The sequence below is a fragment of the Chironomus tepperi genome, unplaced genomic scaffold, assembly GCF_022539635.2.
Source record: "Chironomus tepperi strain 1889 unplaced genomic scaffold, CSIRO-AGI_Ctep_v1 contig_13, whole genome shotgun sequence".
NCBI lineage: Eukaryota > Metazoa > Arthropoda > Insecta > Diptera > Chironomidae > Chironomus > Chironomus tepperi.
This window is the reverse complement of record NW_027226135.1, coordinates 178,940-197,592: the sequence shown is the minus strand read 5'-3', so window position 1 is coordinate 197,592 and position 18,653 is coordinate 178,940. Positions and strand designations below refer to the sequence as shown.

The 18,653-nt window shown below is 37.9% G+C and overlaps 4 protein-coding genes across 5 annotated transcripts; 2 read left to right on the top strand and 2 right to left on the bottom strand.

The window, feature by feature from the left end:
- The first annotated feature begins 73 nt into the window (after positions 1-73).
- Positions 74-3,925, top strand: LOC139090183 (mucin-2-like). 2 transcript variants are annotated; one of them, XM_070639921.1, is made up of 4 exons: positions 74-1,884; positions 2,138-2,539; positions 2,673-2,951; positions 3,215-3,740. In XM_070639921.1, the coding sequence occupies exons 1-4, from the start codon at positions 678-680 to the stop codon at positions 3,607-3,609; spliced, it is 2,283 nt and encodes a 760-aa protein (XP_070496022.1). In that variant the 5' UTR covers positions 74-677; the 3' UTR covers positions 3,610-3,740. The 2 variants fall into 2 exon arrangements, with proteins under 2 accessions (XP_070496022.1, XP_070496030.1); XM_070639929.1 differs by lacking the exon at positions 3,215-3,740 and adding an exon at positions 3,790-3,925 and having other exon boundaries at positions 77-1,884.
- A 362-nt stretch (positions 3,926-4,287) lies between these two features.
- Positions 4,288-13,214, top strand: LOC139089510 (mucin-2-like). Its single transcript, XM_070639068.1, has 12 exons — positions 4,288-5,497; positions 5,716-6,270; positions 6,409-6,755; positions 7,582-7,807; positions 7,870-8,994; positions 9,359-10,033; positions 10,327-10,566; positions 10,992-11,023; positions 11,182-11,548; positions 11,774-12,148; positions 12,208-12,474; positions 12,591-13,214. Exons 1-12 carry the CDS (start codon positions 4,306-4,308, stop codon positions 13,139-13,141), a joined length of 5,952 nt encoding a protein of 1,983 aa, XP_070495169.1. The 5' UTR covers positions 4,288-4,305; the 3' UTR covers positions 13,142-13,214.
- Positions 13,215-13,552: 338 nt separating this feature from the next.
- On the bottom strand, positions 13,553-14,932 carry LOC139091127 (vacuolar protein sorting-associated protein 26C). Its single transcript, XM_070641073.1, has 3 exons — positions 14,793-14,932; positions 14,351-14,739; positions 13,553-14,047 (listed from the first exon to the last, which is right to left on the bottom strand). Exons 1-3 carry the CDS (start codon positions 14,845-14,847, stop codon positions 13,583-13,585), a joined length of 909 nt encoding a protein of 302 aa, XP_070497174.1. The 5' UTR covers positions 14,848-14,932; the 3' UTR covers positions 13,553-13,582.
- A 569-nt stretch (positions 14,933-15,501) lies between these two features.
- On the bottom strand, positions 15,502-18,570 carry LOC139091579 (uncharacterized). Its single transcript, XM_070641721.1, has 4 exons — positions 18,100-18,570; positions 16,951-17,119; positions 16,353-16,640; positions 15,502-16,006 (listed from the first exon to the last, which is right to left on the bottom strand). Exons 1-4 carry the CDS (start codon positions 18,456-18,458, stop codon positions 15,608-15,610), a joined length of 1,215 nt encoding a protein of 404 aa, XP_070497822.1. The 5' UTR covers positions 18,459-18,570; the 3' UTR covers positions 15,502-15,607.
- Between the last annotated feature and the right edge of the window lie 83 nt (positions 18,571-18,653).

Here is an 18,653-nt window from a genome sequence, read left to right as displayed (position 1 = left end):
ATCTGGCTCTAACAGCTGTTAACAGCTGCTGAATACAAAATTGGCATGTGGACAATTTAGAGGCAACTCCACTTTTTTCTTGGGAGTCGATTCCATAGTTTATGCGCCTTTATGGACCTTTGGAGTTCATAATCCCAAAATCCTGTCAACTCTGGCTGATTGTCCTTGATTACGAGACAGTTTTGGCTGGCTGATCTTGTGAATTTGCAGATATTAGGCTTCATGTCTTCTAGATTCTCATGTCTTCGTCCTTTATGAGCTGTCCATTTGCTAAAATGTTCCTGACTAGATATTTGAAATGATCAAAACGGCATTCATAGCTAGGTTCACTCTTGCTGACTCTAGTTCTAAGTCATTGAATCTACATGACTTTACCCGTGTTACTTCCCCCTCTAATATCAAGTTCCTTCCCCAAATCCATAAACAAATCCAATTGATGACTCAGATTGACACTAAAGTCTGATCAGCAGCTAAAAATACACCAACACACGTGCTGTCGGTCATCATAAAAGTTTGACTGTTGACTTAATCTAATCAAATACTTTTGCAATGTGAAATTTTCACCATTTACCCTGTCGTATGCCTACATATCAGCTCTAAAATACCAGGAATTGTGCTTGATAAGCCGCAAAACTTTCAAGTGTTGTCATTTAATTGTGTCAATTCAGACTGAAAGGATGGAAAATAAATTAATTAATTTTTTAATATTTTTGGCACTTCGTGCCTTTATTGTCATTGGACAGAACATTCCGATTGATTATTGTGATGGTCTGCATGAGGAGATTCTTAGTCATCCATACAGCTGCACACTTTATGTGCTGTGCTATATGGAAAGTCCCTTTGTATTTACTTGTAATCCTCCCAAGGAAGTCTTTCACAATGGAGCCTGTGTAGAAGGCGATCCTGTTACTTGTGAGATATTTACACCTGCGCCACCATCAACTACATCAACTACGACGACGCCAACAACAACGACGACGACAACACCAACAACTACGACGACGACGCCTACAACTACGACGACGACGACCGAGCCAGATACCACCACGACCGAGCCGGACACTACAACGACCGAGCCGGATACTACCACGACCGAGCTGGAAACAACGACCGAGCCGGATACTACAACGACCGAGCCAGACACTACCACGACCGAGCCGGACACCACAACGACCGAGCCGGATACTACCACGACCGAGCCGGATACAACGACCGAGCCGGATACTACAACGACCGAGCCAGACACTACCACGACCGAGCCGGACACTACAACGACCGAGCTGGATACTACAACGACCGAGCCAGACACTACCACGACCGAGCCGGACACCACAACGACCGAGCCGGATACTACAACGACCGAGCCGGACACTACCACGACCGAGCCGGACACTACTACGACCGAGCCGGATACTACGACCGAGCCGGATACAACGACCGAGCCGGATACTACGACCGAGCCGGACACTACCACGACCGAGCCGGATACAACGACCGAGCCGGATACTACAACGACCGAGCCAGACACTACCACGACCGAGCCGGACACCACAACGACCGAGCCGGATACTACCACGACCGAGCCGGATACAACGACCGAGCCGGATACTACAACGACCGAGCCAGACACTACCACGACCGAGCCGGACACTACAACGACCGAGCTGGATACTACACCGGATATGACAACGACACCAACAACAACTACAATGACGACGACCGCTTCTCCAACAGATCCTACCTATTTATGCAGAGGAATCAATATCGGCATTTTACCTTATCCAGAAGATTGTACAAGATATATTTTGTGTGTCTTTGAAGTTCCATATATAATGGAGTGTGTATATCCGAAGGAAGTCTTCCATAATGGATTGTGTGTTGCAGGTTTGTCATTTGGCTTACATGATGTACATGAATCAGTTTATTGCAAGGCATTGACACTCTTCATCCGCTTTCATCCATTCCATACAATCTTTCATCCGGATGAAACGTGTGTCAATGCCTTGGTTTAGTGTGTCATAGTCTTAGTATTGTTATTACTGTCTTGTCGTCTACCTAATGTGTTTCTTGATTCCATTTCGACTTCCACCATTTGCCAATCTTTTCATTTGGACTTTTATCTTGATTATTTTCCCAGGAGATCCTTTGACGTGTGAAGTTTTTACTCCAACACCTGAAGACACAACAACTACGGAAGTAACAACTACGGATGTAGATACTACAACACCTGAACCGGATACTACGACGACCGAGCTGGATACTACGACTGAGCCGGATACCACTACGACCGAGCCGGATACTACTACGACCGAGCCGGATACAACTACGACCGAGCTGGACACAACGACCGAGCTGGATACCACATCGACAACGACAATTTCTCCAACAGATCCTACCTATTTATGCAGAGGAATCATTTTCGGCATGATACCGTATCCAGAAGATTGTACAAAGTATATTGTGTGCATCTATGGAGTTCCTAATATTAATGATTGCGTATATCCAACTGAGGTCTTTTACAATGGAGAATGTGTTAAAGGTTTGTTGGATTTACTTTTGTTAAAATAGAACAGATCTACAGGTTCGCTTTGACTGGCTGAATAGCTGATTTTAACGGACATTTAGTGGAAAATGCGCTTTAGTCCATTCACATCTATATTTTCAATTTAAAGGTGATCCTTTGACGTGTGAAACATTTATTTCAACAACTCCGTCGACAACATCATCAACAACTACCACGACGACACCAACCACAACGACATCAACAACCACAACGACTGAAGCCACAACAACGAAAGTCAATCCGGTTGATTTATGTAAAGGAATCAATATTGGCATTTTACCTTATCCAGGAGATTGTACAAGATACATTCTGTGTGTCTTTGAAGTTCCACATTTTTATGATTGTGTTTATCCAACGGAAGTCTTCTTTAATGGAACATGTGTTGCAGGTTTGTCGTTTGACTAAATTTTATTGGCAATTATTGGTAATGACATAGCTGGTGTGGATCAAATTAAGATTGCAGCTATTCATGTGCTTCACATGAGTCATTTTAGTGTGTCTTAGTCTCAATATTGTTGTTATAGTCTGTGTCTTTTGTGTTAAATGTGTCAATGTCTTCCATTTGTCTGTTGTGATTCTTGATTCTTTTGATTGCCATCATTTGCCAATCAAGTCGTTTAAACTCTTGTCATAATTATTTCTGAATCCAAGGTGATCCTTTGACGTGTGACGTTTTTACTCCAACACCTGAAGATACAAGAACTACGGAAGCATTCACTACGACAACTGATCCGGATACTACAACAACCGAGACGGAAACGACAACGACCGAGCTGGATAATACATCATCTACAACAACCACAGAAAGACCTCTTCCTGACGGTTTCTGTTCAGGAATTATGAATGGCGTCCTCACACATCCATTCGACTGTACCAAGTTTGTTATATGCATGACTGGAATTCCAATAGTCAACGATTGTCAGCATCCAACACCAATCTTTGATGATGAGATCCTGTCATGTGTTGCAGGTGATCCAGATACATGCGAAGTATTCACAACATCAACACCCACGACGACAACAGCAAGGTCCTTTGAAGATCAATAACAATTTTTGGAAGAAATACTTTGTGTAGGATTTAAGTGAATTATTGTGAGACATGTTGAGCTGTGGCTTATCATCTCTTGACTGTGTATCATAACCAATATGTAGCTTGTTGTGGATTAGATCCTTCTTTTCTTATTTATTTGAATTTTCTTTACTTTTTACTTATTTTACTATAGATAGAATTGGAAAAGAACTTTACAATAAAATCTAGTCTGTTGCCGGACTTTGAGGTTGTTTGTATTTGGGAACGGAAGATTGTACCTTTAGGGAGATGTGGAGAGTAATTTTGTCCCGAAATTTAATCCGTCCGATGAGCTACACATTGAAACTCGTCACGGTTGCTTCTTAAACTCATGCAAAACTCATGGAGTTCCTATGTTTTATCTATATCCTTCTGGACCATAGCATTCCACCATGGGGTCAAGATGCTCGGTCAATCCTCCCAAAATACCCCACGACGATACTCAAATCAACATCAAAATCCAATCAACAATGAACAGATACAAAGAAGTCTTGTCGGTCACCATAAAGGTTCGGATGTGCGGCTAATCTTATCGCACACTTTTGCAATGTTAAATTTTCACCATTTGCCCTGTCGTATACCGACATATCAGCCGAAAATACCCGGAATTGTGCTTGATAAGCCGCAAAACTTTCAAGTGTTGTCATTTAATTGTGTCAATTCAGACTGAAAGGATGGAAAATAAATTAATTAAATTTTTAATATTTTTGGAGCTGTTTACTTCCGTTGTGATTGGACAGAACATTCCGATTGATTATTGTGAAGGAAGACATGAAGAAACACTTCCTTATCCAAATAATTGCACACTTTATGTGCTGTGCTTTATGGAAAGTTCATTTGTATACAATTGTATGCCACCCAATGAGGTCTATTATAATGGAGCTTGTGTACAAGGTAATCCTGCTTCTTGTGAGGTCTTTACGGCAAGAACACCTATAACGACGACATCAACTACGACTACGATGGCATTATCACCAAATACAACCATAAAGACATCAACTACAGATACTACGAAGACACCAACAACGACTACGACAATGACCCCAGCAACTACGTCGATGACACCTGCAACTACGTCGACAACACTTGCAACCATGAAGACGACACCAACAACTACGTCAACGACACCAATAAATACGTCGACTGCACCAAAAAGTACGTCAACAGCATCAGCTACAACCACTTCAAGGACACAAACAACAGCTTCTAAGACGACTCCAACAATGACTATGACGAGGTCGCCGGCAGCAACTACGACCACGTTACCAACAGCAGCTACGACGACGACACAATCATCATCATCAACTACATCAATTATAACGACAACGTCATTGCCAATAACAACAACTGGGACGACGACAGCTGCTCCACCAAGAAATCCTACTGATTTATGCACCGGCATCATTTTTGATATCCTTCCATATCCAGAAGATTGTTCAAAATACATTCTGTGTGTCTATGATGTTCCACATATTAATGATTGCGTATATCCAACTGAGGTATTCTTTAATGGATCATGTATTGAAGGTGATCCATCAATGTGTGATGTCTTTACTCCAACGACTGATACAACAATTAGTGAAGAAACCACAACGGACAAGGAAACCACAATGGAACTGGATACTACGACATCTGAATCGAATTCTACAATGACCGAGCTGGATACTACACCGGATACGACAACAACAACTAAGATGACAACAGCTCTTCCAGCAAACCCTGCTGATTTATGCAGAGGAATCATTTTCGGCAGTTTTCCGTATCCAGGAAGTTGTACAAAGTATATCGTGTGCGTCTATGAAGTTCCAAATATTTTGGAATGCATATATCCAAAAGAAGTCTTTTATAATGGAGCATGTGTTGCAGGTTTGATATTTGACTTAATTTTAGTTGGACTTTATGGAAATAACTAAGTTGGTGTGGACCAAATTAAGATTGCAGCTGTACATGTGCTTTTTACTGTCTATTTCCTTTTTGTTAAATGTATCAATTGTCTTCCATGTATCTACTGTGTTTCTTGATTCCATTCTGACTGCCACTTATTCATTCATTTGGACTTTGTCTTAATTATTTTTACTTCATAGGTGATCCTTCGACGTGTGACGTTTTTACTCCAACACCTGAAGACACAACAACTGCGGAAGAAACCACTACGGAAGAAATAACTACGGAAGAATCAACAACGGAAGTAGATACTACGACAGCTGAGCCGAACATTACACCAACAACGACGACGACGACACCAACAACTACGACGACGACACCAACAACTACGACGACTACACCAACAACTACGACGACGACACCAACAACTACGACCACAACACCAACAACTACGACGACCACACCGACAACGACGACGACACCAACAACTACGACGACGACGACAACAACAACTACGACTACGACACCAACAACTACGACGTCAACACCAACAACTACGACGACAACACCAACAACGACGACGACGACAAATTCACCGCCAACAACAATTCCGAATGACATCTGTTCAGTAATTGTGAATGGACTTCTTCCTCATCCACACGATTGCACAAAGTATGTGATTTGTATGAGTGGATTTCCGATAATTAGCTCTTGTCAACCATTTGAAGTATTTTATGACGGATCATGTACTGCAGGTAATTACTTGGTCAAAAGGAGTCTGACTTTAAGTCAAACTGTTGTTCCTAATTAGTCCGATCTATTGCCTGATTAAACTCATCTCCAGTTCTAAGAGTTAGTCACTGACATGCCAAAAATTAATTCTTTCTTTACAGGTGATCCTGAATTGTGTGATTTGTGTACAGAAATTTCCAATGGTACCCTTCCACATCCAAATGACTGTACCAAGTTTGTGACTTGCTTGGATAGTTCTCCCAAAATTGAATCCTGTCAGCCACCGACATCAATCTTCCACAATGGCTCATGTGTAGTCGGTGATCCTGACTCATGTCCAGCAAATAAGCTTTGTGACGGAAATGACTTCAGCTTTATTCCAAATCCAGACTATTGTTATCGATTCTATTACTGTATGCTTGGTATTGCACTGCCTGGCGAATGCAGCACAGGAATGATATTCAGTCAACAATATCGAGGATGTATTGACGGTGATCGTGCTGCTTGTTAATTAAAAGTAGAATTTTATGTGAATTTTTGAATATTTTTGGTAAATAAAATGAGATATAAAGGCACTGACTGTGACTTGATATATTGATTGATAATGACTATCATTACGACTTACAATAAATGCTTATAATAGTTATAATAGCTAATGTGTTTCACCATGAAGCGGAGAACAGAGAAGGACCATTGATTGAACTCTTGTAGTACAATCTAGCAGGCCATGAGCGTGATCTCGAGTGTATAGTAAGCTGAAAGCAACGTCAGTTCAAATTTTGAGTGTAGCTTTGAGGTCTTTGGCACAAAATGTGTTTCGAGTATTGGAAAGAAAAGGATAAACTAGCATCTGGATGAGTTTCGAGGCAGAATCTTTCCCACATGAATTGTAACTTGGTGCATTGCAGGGTAAATCAGGTCTTCTGATGTCCTCATGTTCAGAACTCAAAGTCGGTAAGGATTTTGGCTGAAAATGCCGACTTCGAGCTCTGTTCGTGTCCTTGCAATGTGCACAGCTTGCAAGTTGTTCGGATTCTGCTGTAAAAATCAGGTCTAAAAGACAATAGATCTATGGTATGATTGACTTGTTGATCGAAGTGCCGTTTCGTTAGGAAGGAAGCTGACTATCACTTACCAATTTCCAATAACAAGTTCAATATAATAATGACTCAATTATAGTCAAAATTGATTACCTAATCAGCCATACACAAAGGTATTTGTTTTTACAATGTAAAGGAAACAAAAAAAAAGAGTTATCAGCACATTTATTGGATCATAAAAATTTATGAATTAAGGTTGAAAACTTTTCCAATTTTACTTCCATTTGACTCAAGTCATTCAAAGTGAAAAGAATGAAAATTCAAATAATTTTTGTGGCTGTTCTGGCCAGTTATGGAAATGGATTGGAACTTCCGGATGATTTCTGTAGGAATAGAACTGATGGAAGTTATGTCCATCCTGGCAATTGCTATCAATTTGTGACTTGTACGAACGGAAATCCAACGGTTGCTGACTGTGAATATCCAAATTGGGTCTATTATGATGGAACTTGTGTTGAAGGTTGGCGAGGCTTAGTTCTTATGGATTTACAGTTCCTTAATTTGCTTATTTTATATTGAAAGGTGATCCTTCAACCTGCGAAGTATTTCAGACAGTTACAGCCACTGAGGATGAAACAACAGCTGATTTTACTACAACTATTGAATCTACAGCTGATTCAAGCATACCTGGGAGTTCAACAGCTGATTTTACAGGAACTAGCAGTACTACAGCTGATATTATAGTAACAGATGAGGCAACAGCCGATTCTGCTGCAACAGACGAATCAACAGTCGATTTTTCAGTCACTGACGAGTCAACAGCTAATTCATCTGTATCCGACGGTTCTACATCTGATTATTCTGTAACAGATGGTCCAACAGCTGATTCAACTGTAACTTATGAATCAACAGATGACTATATTACAACTGAAGGTACAACAGCTGATTTTAATGGAACTGAAGAGTCAACAGCTGATTCTGGTGTACCTGGAAGTTCAACAGTAGATTCAACTATGACTGATGAATCAACTGCTGATTCTGGGGTAACCGATGAGTCCACAGCTGAATATAATGTGACTGATGAGTCAACAGTCGATTCTTCTACAATTGACAGTTCAACAGTCGATTCTTCAGTAATTGACAGTTCAACAGCTGATTCTACGGTAACTGGAGAATCAACAGTTGATTCAACTCTATTCGACAGCTCAACAGCTGATTCTGATATACCAGAAAGTACAACAGCTGATTTTACAGTGACTGATGAATCAACAGCTGATTCTACAATAATTGACGGCTCAACAGCCGATACAACTGTGTCCGACGGTTCAACAGATGAATCCACAGTAACCAATGAGTCCACAGCTGATTCTTCCATAGCAGACAGTACAACGGATGGTACAACAGCTGATTCTACTGAACCTGATAGTTCAACAGCTGATTCAACAGTTACCGATGAGTCAACACCCGATTCTACTATTCCTGAATCTCCAACAACTGAATACACAACACCTGACTACACCACAACTGAAGCATTAACAACTACCGAGAGTAGTAGTGTGCCTGATGATTTTTGTACAGGAACTATCTTTGAAATTCGTCCTCATCCAGAGGATTGCATAAGATTTGTCATCTGTATGAATGAATTTCCAATAATTGCATCTTGTCGACATCCAGTTGCAGTCTTCGATGGTGGATTATGTGTTGCAGGTAAATATGAATCAATAGAGCATGGTGAGGAAGGGAGGGGCAAGGCATTGAAGATTCATCCGGATGAAAGATTGTATAGACCAAGAAGAGTGTCAATGCGTTAGGGAGGGGTTGAAGGCAATCATGATTGAGGTCAATTGCGGATGGTTGACTTAGCATTAAGCATGCTTCCCCAAACAGGCAAATAGACCGCTTTTAGGTTCCGTAGTGGTCTTTCTGTACCTAGAAAGCATTCCCTTTGCCTGATTGGGTTCTGAAGCCTTTGTGACAAGATTGATAAGGAAGAATGTCATAAGATCATGTCAGGCTCCAATCCTTAGCATTAATCACTGACTCACTGTCATAATTAACATTATATCCACAGGTGATCCCGATACATGCACAATATTCACAACAATAACTCAACCAGTTCCTACAACAACAACACCCGAAGAAATCACAACAACAACTGAAGAGCCAACAACGACCGATCGAGGTCTGCCTAGTGACTTCTGCACAGGACTCATAAATGACATCCTTCCACACCCGGAAGATTGCACAAAATTTGTTTTATGCTTCGATGAATCTCCAATTATTAATTCCTGTGAGTATCCAACTGCGATCTTTGTCGATGGATCCTGTGTGTCAGGTGATCCGGATTCATGTGAAGCATACTCAACAACAACAACTGAACTAGTCACAACAACAACGACAGTAAGGCCACTTCCGGATGACTTTTGTACAGGAATCATGTTCGACATCCTTGCACATCCATTTGACTGTACTAAGTATGTGATCTGCATGAGTGGAATTTCAATAGTCAACAGCTGCTTGCCACCAACTCCAATCTTCCACAATGGCTCATGTGTCGTCGGTGATCCTGACTCATGTCCAGCAAATAAGCTTTGTGACGGAAATGACTTCAGCTTTATTCCAAATCTAGTCTATTGTTATCGATTCTATTACTGTATGCTTGGTATTGCACTGCCTGGCGAATGCAGCACAGGAATGATATTCAATCAACAGTATCGAGGATGTGTAGTCGGTGATCGTGCTGCTTGTTAATTGTTGTTGTAAAAAAATTTTAATAAAATAATTTAAAGGTTTATGGCTGTTTGATAATGTGGGTCGGGGATTCCTTGGTGCCGCAGATTAAGACACTCCAAAAAGACACAATTACTATTAAGCCTTAATCTTATCAATTGACAATGGTAATTAAGGTAAATTATGGGAATTATTTGTATATGGACATCAACAAGACACTTGTCAGTTCCGCTGATTAAATCTTATCAAGGCTGTACTTTTGACATTAAATTTTGTGAAAGTAGTGACAGTCAATTGACTGAAATTAAGTCGAAAGGATGTCAATAAAAGGCATTTTAGTTCCAATTTTTGTGATCATGTCCATTTCCGGCATCAAAAGTATTGAAATTCCAGAAGACATTTGTAAAGGAATTAGCTTTGGATTTTTGGCACATCCAGATCCACAACGATGTACTGAATATATCATATGCTTTTATGATGATTATTATCTATTCAGTTGTCCATATCGTGGATATATATTCTATCTTCCGTACACGTATTGTGTTAGAGGTGAGACTTAGGGATTGTTAGGATGTAGATGATTAGATCAGTGTTGTCCAGGCTGTGTGATGTAGCATACTAGTGTCGAGGCCTACCACTAAGGTGTGCCGAGATGCAGAAGCATTTAAACAAAAGCTGGCAAGGACTTTAACTCCATTGTAGTCTGGACCAGAGTTGGAAAATGACTGTTCATCGTCTCCTTCTATCCATGTCGATCGGCAGAGATTTACGGTCGTTATCTACGGCAACCGTTTCAGCGCAGGTCAGCATCAACATGTCAGCTCTGGTTCGAACTCCACTGGAGTCGGACTCTGCCGTCCGATTGGCAAAAAATTGCATTTTTGACGCCCAATGTCCTTCTAATTCTGGTTTGGACAGCACTGATTAAGAACTGATCATATTTTTGTGATAATAAATTTATTAAAAACTTCCAGGTGATCCAGAGACATGTGAGATTAACACTCAAGTAAGAAGCACAATTACAATCACTTTTTGTGTCATTGTGTCATTGTCATTCTATCAATCAATCTAAATCACTTATACACATATATTGTACATATAATTTTACAAATAAATTGCAACATATTGAATTTATACGTGAATTTTGAACAATTTGTTTTGTAGATTCCAAGAACTACAACCACAACTACGACAACACCACCAACGACTACGACGACTCCAATTACTACGACGACATCACCAACTTCAACAACTGAACCAGAGACCACAACAATCGAACCGGAAATTCCAACAATTGAAGACACATCAACAGCTACAACGACGATTATTCCACCTCCACCAATAACAACAACTACGATGACAACGACAGCAGCTCCATCAAACCCTGCTGATTTATGTAGAGGAATCAATATTGGCATTTTACCTCATCCAGGAGACTGTACAAGATACATTCTGTGTGTCTTTGAAGTTCCACATATTTATGATTGCGTATATCCGACTGAAGTATTCCATAATGGATTGTGTGTCTCAGGTTAGTCATTTAACTTATTTTTATTTGAAATTTATACGAATAACATAGTTGGTGTGGGTTAAATTAAGATTGCAGCTATTCATGTGCTTCTTACTGTCTAATATTTTCTGTTAAATGTGTCAATTTTCTTTCATTTGTCTGCTGTGTTTTTTGATTCCATTCTGGCTGTCACCATTTACCAATCAAGTCGGTTTAACTTTTGTCTTAATTATTTTTAATCCCCAGGTGATCCTTCGACGTGCGAAGTGTTTACTCCAACACCTGAAGACACAACAACTCCAGAAAGAACAACCACGGAGGAAACAACAACGGAAGCAGGTGTCACGACTACTGAACCAGACACTACGACAACTGAAGCAGATACTACAACGACAGAGCTTGACATAACGACCGAGCCGGATACTACACCGGATATGACATCATCAACCACTACGATAGCTTCTCCAACAGATCCAGCCGATTTATGTAGAGGAATCACTTTTGGAACCTTTCCATATCCAGGAGATTGTACAAAGTTTATTGTGTGCGTCTTAGAAGTTCCAACTGTTATTGATTGTGTGTATCCAACTGAGGTCTTCTACAATGGAACATGTGTTGCAGGTTTGTAATTTGATTTGCTTTTATTGGAACCTTCTTACCAACTGAATTTGGATATAAAGGTGATCCTTTGACTTGTGAAGTATTTCCACCAACAACACCAACAATTACGACTACAACACCAACAACTACGACTACAACACCAACAACTACGACGACGACAAATTCACCTCCAACAACAATTCAGAATGACATCTGTTCAGTAATTGTGAATGGACTCCTTCCTCATCCATACAATTGTACAAAATATGTGATTTGCATGAGTGGATTTCCGATAATCAGTTCTTGTCCACCATCTGAAGTCTTTTTTAACGGATCATGTACTGAAGGTAATTATGTGCTTTATATGCTTACTCAATTAGGTTCTTTAGTAGGTGGACAAGCTCACCTTCAGTTCTTAGTGTTATTAACTGATTTCATGCCAAAATTAATTATTTTTTTAAAGGCGATCCTGAATCATGCACAGCATTCACAACCACAACTGAATTAGTTAGAACAACAACTACGACGACTACACCAGAACCACCACCAACGACAACAACAGAGAAACCTCTGCCTGACGGATTCTGTTCAGGAATTATGAATGGCGTCCTTCCACATCCATTCGATTGTACCCAATTTGTTATATGCATGAGTGGAATTCCAATAGTCAACATTTGTCAGCATCCAACACCGATTTTTGATGATATGATCCTGTCATGTGTTGCAGGTGATCCAGATACATGTGAAATATTCACAGTAACCACAACACCCACGACGACGACAACGTCTACGACGACGACACTAACATCAACAACTGAAAGAAGACTTCCCGAAGATTTTTGTACTGGAATTATGAATGGGATCCTTGCATATCCAAATGATTGCACGAAGTTTGTGATCTGCATGAGTGGAATTCCGATAATCAATTCATGTCCACCATCAGAGGTCTTTGACCATAGATCATGTGTTGCAGGTGATCCTGAAACTTGTAAAGTTTCCGTCTACATCAACTGAAAATCCAGTAAATAAGTTACACAGTCTGGTGAATTTGGCAAATTGAAATGTATTTGAAGCTCGTTGAATAAATAATGAGGTAAATTCAGTACCCTTGAATATCAAAATGTTGTAGTTTTATACCCCTTAAATCAGAAACATCATAGATTTGCTCTTTTAGACCTTATTCAAGATATCGTAGCTTTTAGCACATTTAATTTAAATTCTCGTAGTTTCAGACCCTTTAAGTTTAAAATTTTATAGTTTTAGACCCCTTAAGATTAAATTTTCATAGTTCTAGACCCCTTAAGATTAAATTTTCAAAGTTTCAGACCCCTTATGTTCAAAATTTCATAGTTTCAGACCCCTTAACCTACAAAAATCATAGTTTTAGACCCCTTAACCTGCAAATTAACAATAAATCAAACTCAATTTTTCGATACAAAACAGCCCAAATTTTATTTATTGACTTCTAAACAGTTGAACCTGAAAATTCTCAGTGATCAAGTAGTCATCACGAAATATAATGCACAAATTAAGCTCAAATTGAATCTTAAAATTCCTCGTCTGTAAAGTTGGACACGTAAACAATCTCGGAAATTGCATATAAATTGGAATCTGAATCTTCGGACAGACATTTCCGTCCGCAATCTGCAAATTTTGAATTTCCGTTGCATCTCTCGAGAATCCTTCAGCACATCCACATGTCTCAACACGAACCAACTGAATTTCAATGCTTTTTATTGGCATTTCCGTATGCTGTATTGTGATAGTTCCATTAAGTGGCTTCGTTATGCAGCATGACGTGGTGTCAAGTGTTCCTGTAATCAGGAATCGTGGAATGTGAATCTTCTCCTTTGAGGACTTTTGTAGAGTCTCTGGACTTATGCTGAAGTGAACTGGAACTTGAGTTTCAATCTTTTGTGGCTGTAAATGAGAAGAGATTGTTGAAATTAGTGGATTTAGGGTCTTGGGATCCTACTGTGTAATGGGTCTTAGGTTACAGGGTGACTCCTGGGAGGAGTTACAGGGTGACTCCTGGGAGGAGTTACAGGGTGACTCCGGGGTTATAAGGAGGATACAGGGCAGTTGGATTACAGGACTCAGGCAGTTCAAGGAATTTTGATGGCACATTAGTACCCTGTGGCACATGTTGCCCACCACTGTCTCAATACAAACCCAATACCCAACCCCCTAGTCCCCATCCCACTTCCCCACATCCATACTCACATGATTCTGCACAAAGAACTGAATCTTTGCCTGACAATCCTTAGCCAAGAACTTCCTTTTTAGTTCACATTTGATGAAATAACTGACACATATGAAGACACCGCTGTATGATTCATAAAATGTCCCTTCACTGCTTCCTCTCTTCGGTTCCAACATGAACTCAAACTCAACTTCTGTAATTCCAGTTGAGATCTTGCCCGGTGCCAATAGCTCAATTGTATGATTAAACAGGATGATTGGCTTATTGACTGAATTGTAAAAAGCCTCAAAAACTCCAGTATTTTTATTGGATAATTGCATGCCGACGAAGCCTTCAGCATTAAGTGACAGACCGTCATGCTTGATGTCGGAATTTGAGTTGATTATCACGACTCCTTTAATTAGGTCGCCTGAAAATTGAGGAATTGATGAGTTTAATTCATGATTTTTGAGGATTTTTTACCATTGTTGTAGGTTTTGTTGGTCTTTTTCAGTCGGATGTCCAGCGTGACACTCATTGTTGGTGGATATGTGAATTAAAATTGTGGAAAATTGAAGAAATTTGAATAAAAACTTGAAGATTAATTGGAATTGTTGATAAAATATGAAGTCAAAGAGAGGAACTGAATTTTTGAGAGAATTTGTGGCTGTAAATCAGCTGATTTTATTGTATTTAAGGCGGTTGTTTACAAATATTGTGTAAATGTGTTGGCAATTGTGAGAGATAAGTTGATATAGTTGTGTGGGTGAATAGGTTTGAAATTGTGGAATATGTTACGGTTAGATTTATGCATTTATAAGCTTAATATTTTAATTATTTAAATAAAATTGAAATTTAAAAATTTAAACAATTTAAAAAAAAATTTGAAAAATTTTAAAAACAAAATTTAAAATTTAAAAATCAAAATTTTTCAGATTATTTTTTCAATTTTTCAAAATTTTTTAAATTTTGCATTTTTTTTTATTTTTTCAATTTTTTTAAAGTTTCAATTTTTTTAAGTTTTTAAATTTTTAAGTCCCCAAATTTTTAGTTTTTCAATTTTTTAATTTTTCAAATTTTTAATTTTTCAATTTTTCAATTTTTCAATTTTTCAATTTTTCAATTTTTCAATTTTTCAATTTTTAATTTTTCAAATTTTTAATTTTTTAAATTTTTATTTTTTTTTCAAATTTCTCAATTTTTAAATTTTTTTTTAATTTTTCATATTTTTAGAATTTTTTTAAGTTTTTAAATTGTTTTAATTTTTTTTTATCAAATTTTTCAATTTTTTTAAAATCCTACAAAACCCCCCTTCCCACAAACTCATCTAACTGCCATTCAATCATCTCCAAAAAGTCTTCATTCTCATACATCCGATACTTTGCCTTCATCGTTCCTTCACCCATATCCAAATCCTCAGAATTCAAAGTTTTCATATCAAAATAGCAAAATATAGTCAAACAAATTGCCGTGCAAATTTCAAATGGTCCGCATTTGTTGATCTCATTGTCGAGCATTTGCCTTGTTGGAATGGATTTTGTGAATTTGAAGTCATTTAAGGATGTTGAGAATTGGTTGTAGTAAGCTGAGATGAAGTCATCACGACGATGTCGGCGATTGGTGGCTGATACGAAGTAATAAAGGGCGAATATCAAGTCAATTGCTGGGGATGTGAAGTTGCAGAGCTGATAGTCGATCTGAGTGAGAATTTAGAAAATTGGAAAAATTTAGAAAAATTTGAAAAATTTAAAAAAATTTGAAAAATTTAAAAAATTTTTGAAAATTTAAAAAAATTTGAAAAATTTAGAAAAATTTGAAAAATTTAAAAAAATTTGAAAAATTTAAAAAATTTTTAAAAATTTAAAAAAATTTTAAAAATTTTAAAATTTAAAAAAAGATAAAAAAAAATTTAAATAATCTAAAAAAATTAAAAAATTTAAAAAATTTGAAAAAATTTAAAAAATTTGAAAAAATTTAAAAAATTTGAAAAAATTTAAAAAATTTGAAAAAATTCAAAAATTCCAAAAAAATCTCAATTTTTACCATACAAAAGTCCTCAATTCCTCCACTTCCATCGCATTTAAACAGCAAATTCTTAAGATGAAAGTCATTATGACACAAAACATTAATTCCATCCTGACTCGGCCTATAAGAGTCACCAACTCGATGTCTAAATTCACTATGAAATTTACGTAACTTTTCTACGTATTTCCTCAATGCAGGCTTAGTACTAGCCACATCAGTAAAACCTTCAAGTCCCATATCATAAATCACACGTGTCAATATTTGATTGTCAAATACACTTTGATTGTAATTTGAGAAGTCCTGATTCTAGAATGAGAGATTTTGTGGTTTTAATTGAGGTTTGTGATTGAATTGCATTTCCTGTTGTGGACTGAATTGCAAATTAGCAACAGTAAGGAACTTATTGTTCAGATTTTCATACATTTTGATCAATTTTTGACATTTTTTGTAAGTTTTTTGAAATTTTTGGCCATTTTGATCAGTTTTATGCTCTTTTATAGTTGCAAAAGGTTCAATCCTGCTGGATACATCTGCATGCCAAGGTCAGTGGTGTATCGCACCACACAGCTTGCCCTCCACAGCTCTACTACATCCCACAACTACACAACAAACTCACCTTTTCATAAGCCAAAAAGTAAGAAGCTGCATGAAACTTTGCCAATCGTTTCACGACCTTTAAAGATGCTTCAAAGTCATCAATTGGTTTTTGTAGAGTCTCATAACCTTTGGGACTCAAATCTTCAAGAATAATTGTTGGATGTGGTTCAAGTGATTGGTGAATTAACCTAGAATTAGAGAATCTTATTTGAATTTTAATCATAAATTCAAGGAAGAACTAAAGATGATTTCTTTAGTGATGGTACGGAACTGTACGATACGATTAGTAGCTACACTTAAAGTGTCTGAACCGAGTCATATCTTAAAAATGTCCAGAGCTTCAATTTAGGCTTGATTGAGTACGTTAAGCTTGATCACGAAGGATCTAAACTTCCGAGCCGACTACCTTCGAGTTATTATTCCAAATTTGAACTAAGCACCTCATTTGTTAGCCCAGCAAGGCGCATAACTGCTTTAGAACGGTTTATGTACATCACCATACCGTACCTTACAACCACCGGATAAATTGACTCCTAGATGAACAACGATATTGCAATATTCCTGGACATGAGAATCTGTCTAAGTATATTTGACATTCAACCTTGATCAGGGAAGCAAGCAAATCATTTTATTTCTTATTCTTACAATCCAATGCTATTTTATTCTAAATACATTTACTTATGACCTTCAATATTTTTTTATGCAATATGTCGTGTATTTACTACTCTTAGAACTATTAAACATTACAGTCATGGAGTCATGAATGTTTAATCGCAATTGATGACAATCATATTAAAGAGGTGCATTAAGATATTGAATTTTAAATGAGTTATGCTGTAGATTTATGGAAGATTATGATTGATTGGACGTCAATATAGACATAAAGTTGATTCCCGAACAGCATAATGTGTTTGATAGGGTAAGGGTGGGTAGTATTGACGACAAGACATGAAGAATTACTGACGATACGTTGATGGCAGATTTTGACTCAATTTTATGGCTAAAAATGCAGTTTAGTGCATTGTGCTGCTCGGGTTTGAACTTGATTCATCTTCAAGTCGATTCCAGATTACTCAACTTAGTTACTAACTCAATTCGACTCAAGTGAGTCTTAAAGCCACCATCGAATCAAATTTTGGGCGCCTAACCCCATCCCATTCAAACTCACCTTGGACACAAGACATCATCATATCCAGCCTGACTCCATATTTTCAATATTTCAGGCAGAACTTCCTCATAAACTTTAATTTCACATTTAAAAAGATCACCAACAAAATCATTTGATAAATAGGAATGAAGTGTTTCATGTCCAGAAGTTGATGGTGCCTTGGCTATAAATTGATGCCTATCAGTGCTTGTTGTTATTGTAATGCGATAAACAGCACCAACAAAGTTATCGCCAGGCTTTGATGCACCTTCAATTTTAAAGTTTAGTATCTCTTGACTTTTATCAGTGAATATTGATCTGAAGTATTCCTCATTCAGGTACGATGGAATGTTCTTATTGAGGTCGAAGATATCAGACATAGTTGGTGACGTCACTAATCACGACTTGTGCCAAAAATTCAAATTTAATTCCTTTAAAATTCAAAAAATCACAAAATTTCGAATTATTTAATTCAGTTCCACTTTCCGTCCACACGACTCACAAGTTGAATCACAACTGACTTAGAATTGCTGCTAGAAAAAGAGAAGAAAACAAAGCTGAGCAATAAAAAAATA

What these genes read in the sequence shown, in the direction of transcription:
- LOC139090183 (XM_070639921.1), top strand. Translation starts at nt 678, where the DNA reads ATGGAAAATAAATTAATTAATTTTTTAATATTTTTGGCACTTCGTGCC. An exon ending in CAATGGAGAATGTGTTAAAG is followed by an intron (nt 2,540 to 2,672) that starts GTTTGTTGGATT and finishes TTCAATTTAAAG; the next exon opens with GTGATCCTTTGACGTGTGAA. An exon ending in TAATGGAACATGTGTTGCAG is followed by an intron (nt 2,952 to 3,214) that starts GTTTGTCGTTTG and finishes TCTGAATCCAAG; the next exon opens with GTGATCCTTTGACGTGTGAC.
- LOC139089510 (XM_070639068.1), top strand. Translation starts at nt 4,306, where the DNA reads ATGGAAAATAAATTAATTAAATTTTTAATATTTTTGGAGCTGTTTACT. An exon ending in TGGTGGATTATGTGTTGCAG is followed by an intron (nt 8,995 to 9,358) that starts GTAAATATGAAT and finishes TTATATCCACAG; the next exon opens with GTGATCCCGATACATGCACA. An exon ending in AGTCGGTGATCGTGCTGCTT is followed by an intron (nt 10,034 to 10,326) that starts GTTAATTGTTGT and finishes ACTGAAATTAAG; the next exon opens with TCGAAAGGATGTCAATAAAA.
- LOC139091127 (XM_070641073.1), bottom strand. Translation starts at nt 14,847, where the DNA reads ATGAGTGTCACGCTGGACATCCGACTGAAAAAGACCAACAAAACCTAC. An exon ending in CAACAAAACCTACAACAATG is followed by an intron (nt 14,740 to 14,792) that starts GTAAAAAATCCT and finishes CTCAATTTTCAG; the next exon opens with GCGACCTAATTAAAGGAGTC. An exon ending in AGTTCTTTGTGCAGAATCAT is followed by an intron (nt 14,048 to 14,350) that starts GTGAGTATGGAT and finishes TCTCATTTACAG; the next exon opens with CCACAAAAGATTGAAACTCA.
- LOC139091579 (XM_070641721.1), bottom strand. Translation starts at nt 18,458, where the DNA reads ATGTCTGATATCTTCGACCTCAATAAGAACATTCCATCGTACCTGAAT. An exon ending in GATGATGTCTTGTGTCCAAG is followed by an intron (nt 17,120 to 18,099) that starts GTGAGTTTGAAT and finishes CTCTAATTCTAG; the next exon opens with GTTAATTCACCAATCACTTG. An exon ending in GAATTGAGGACTTTTGTATG is followed by an intron (nt 16,007 to 16,352) that starts GTAAAAATTGAG and finishes ATTCTCACTCAG; the next exon opens with ATCGACTATCAGCTCTGCAA.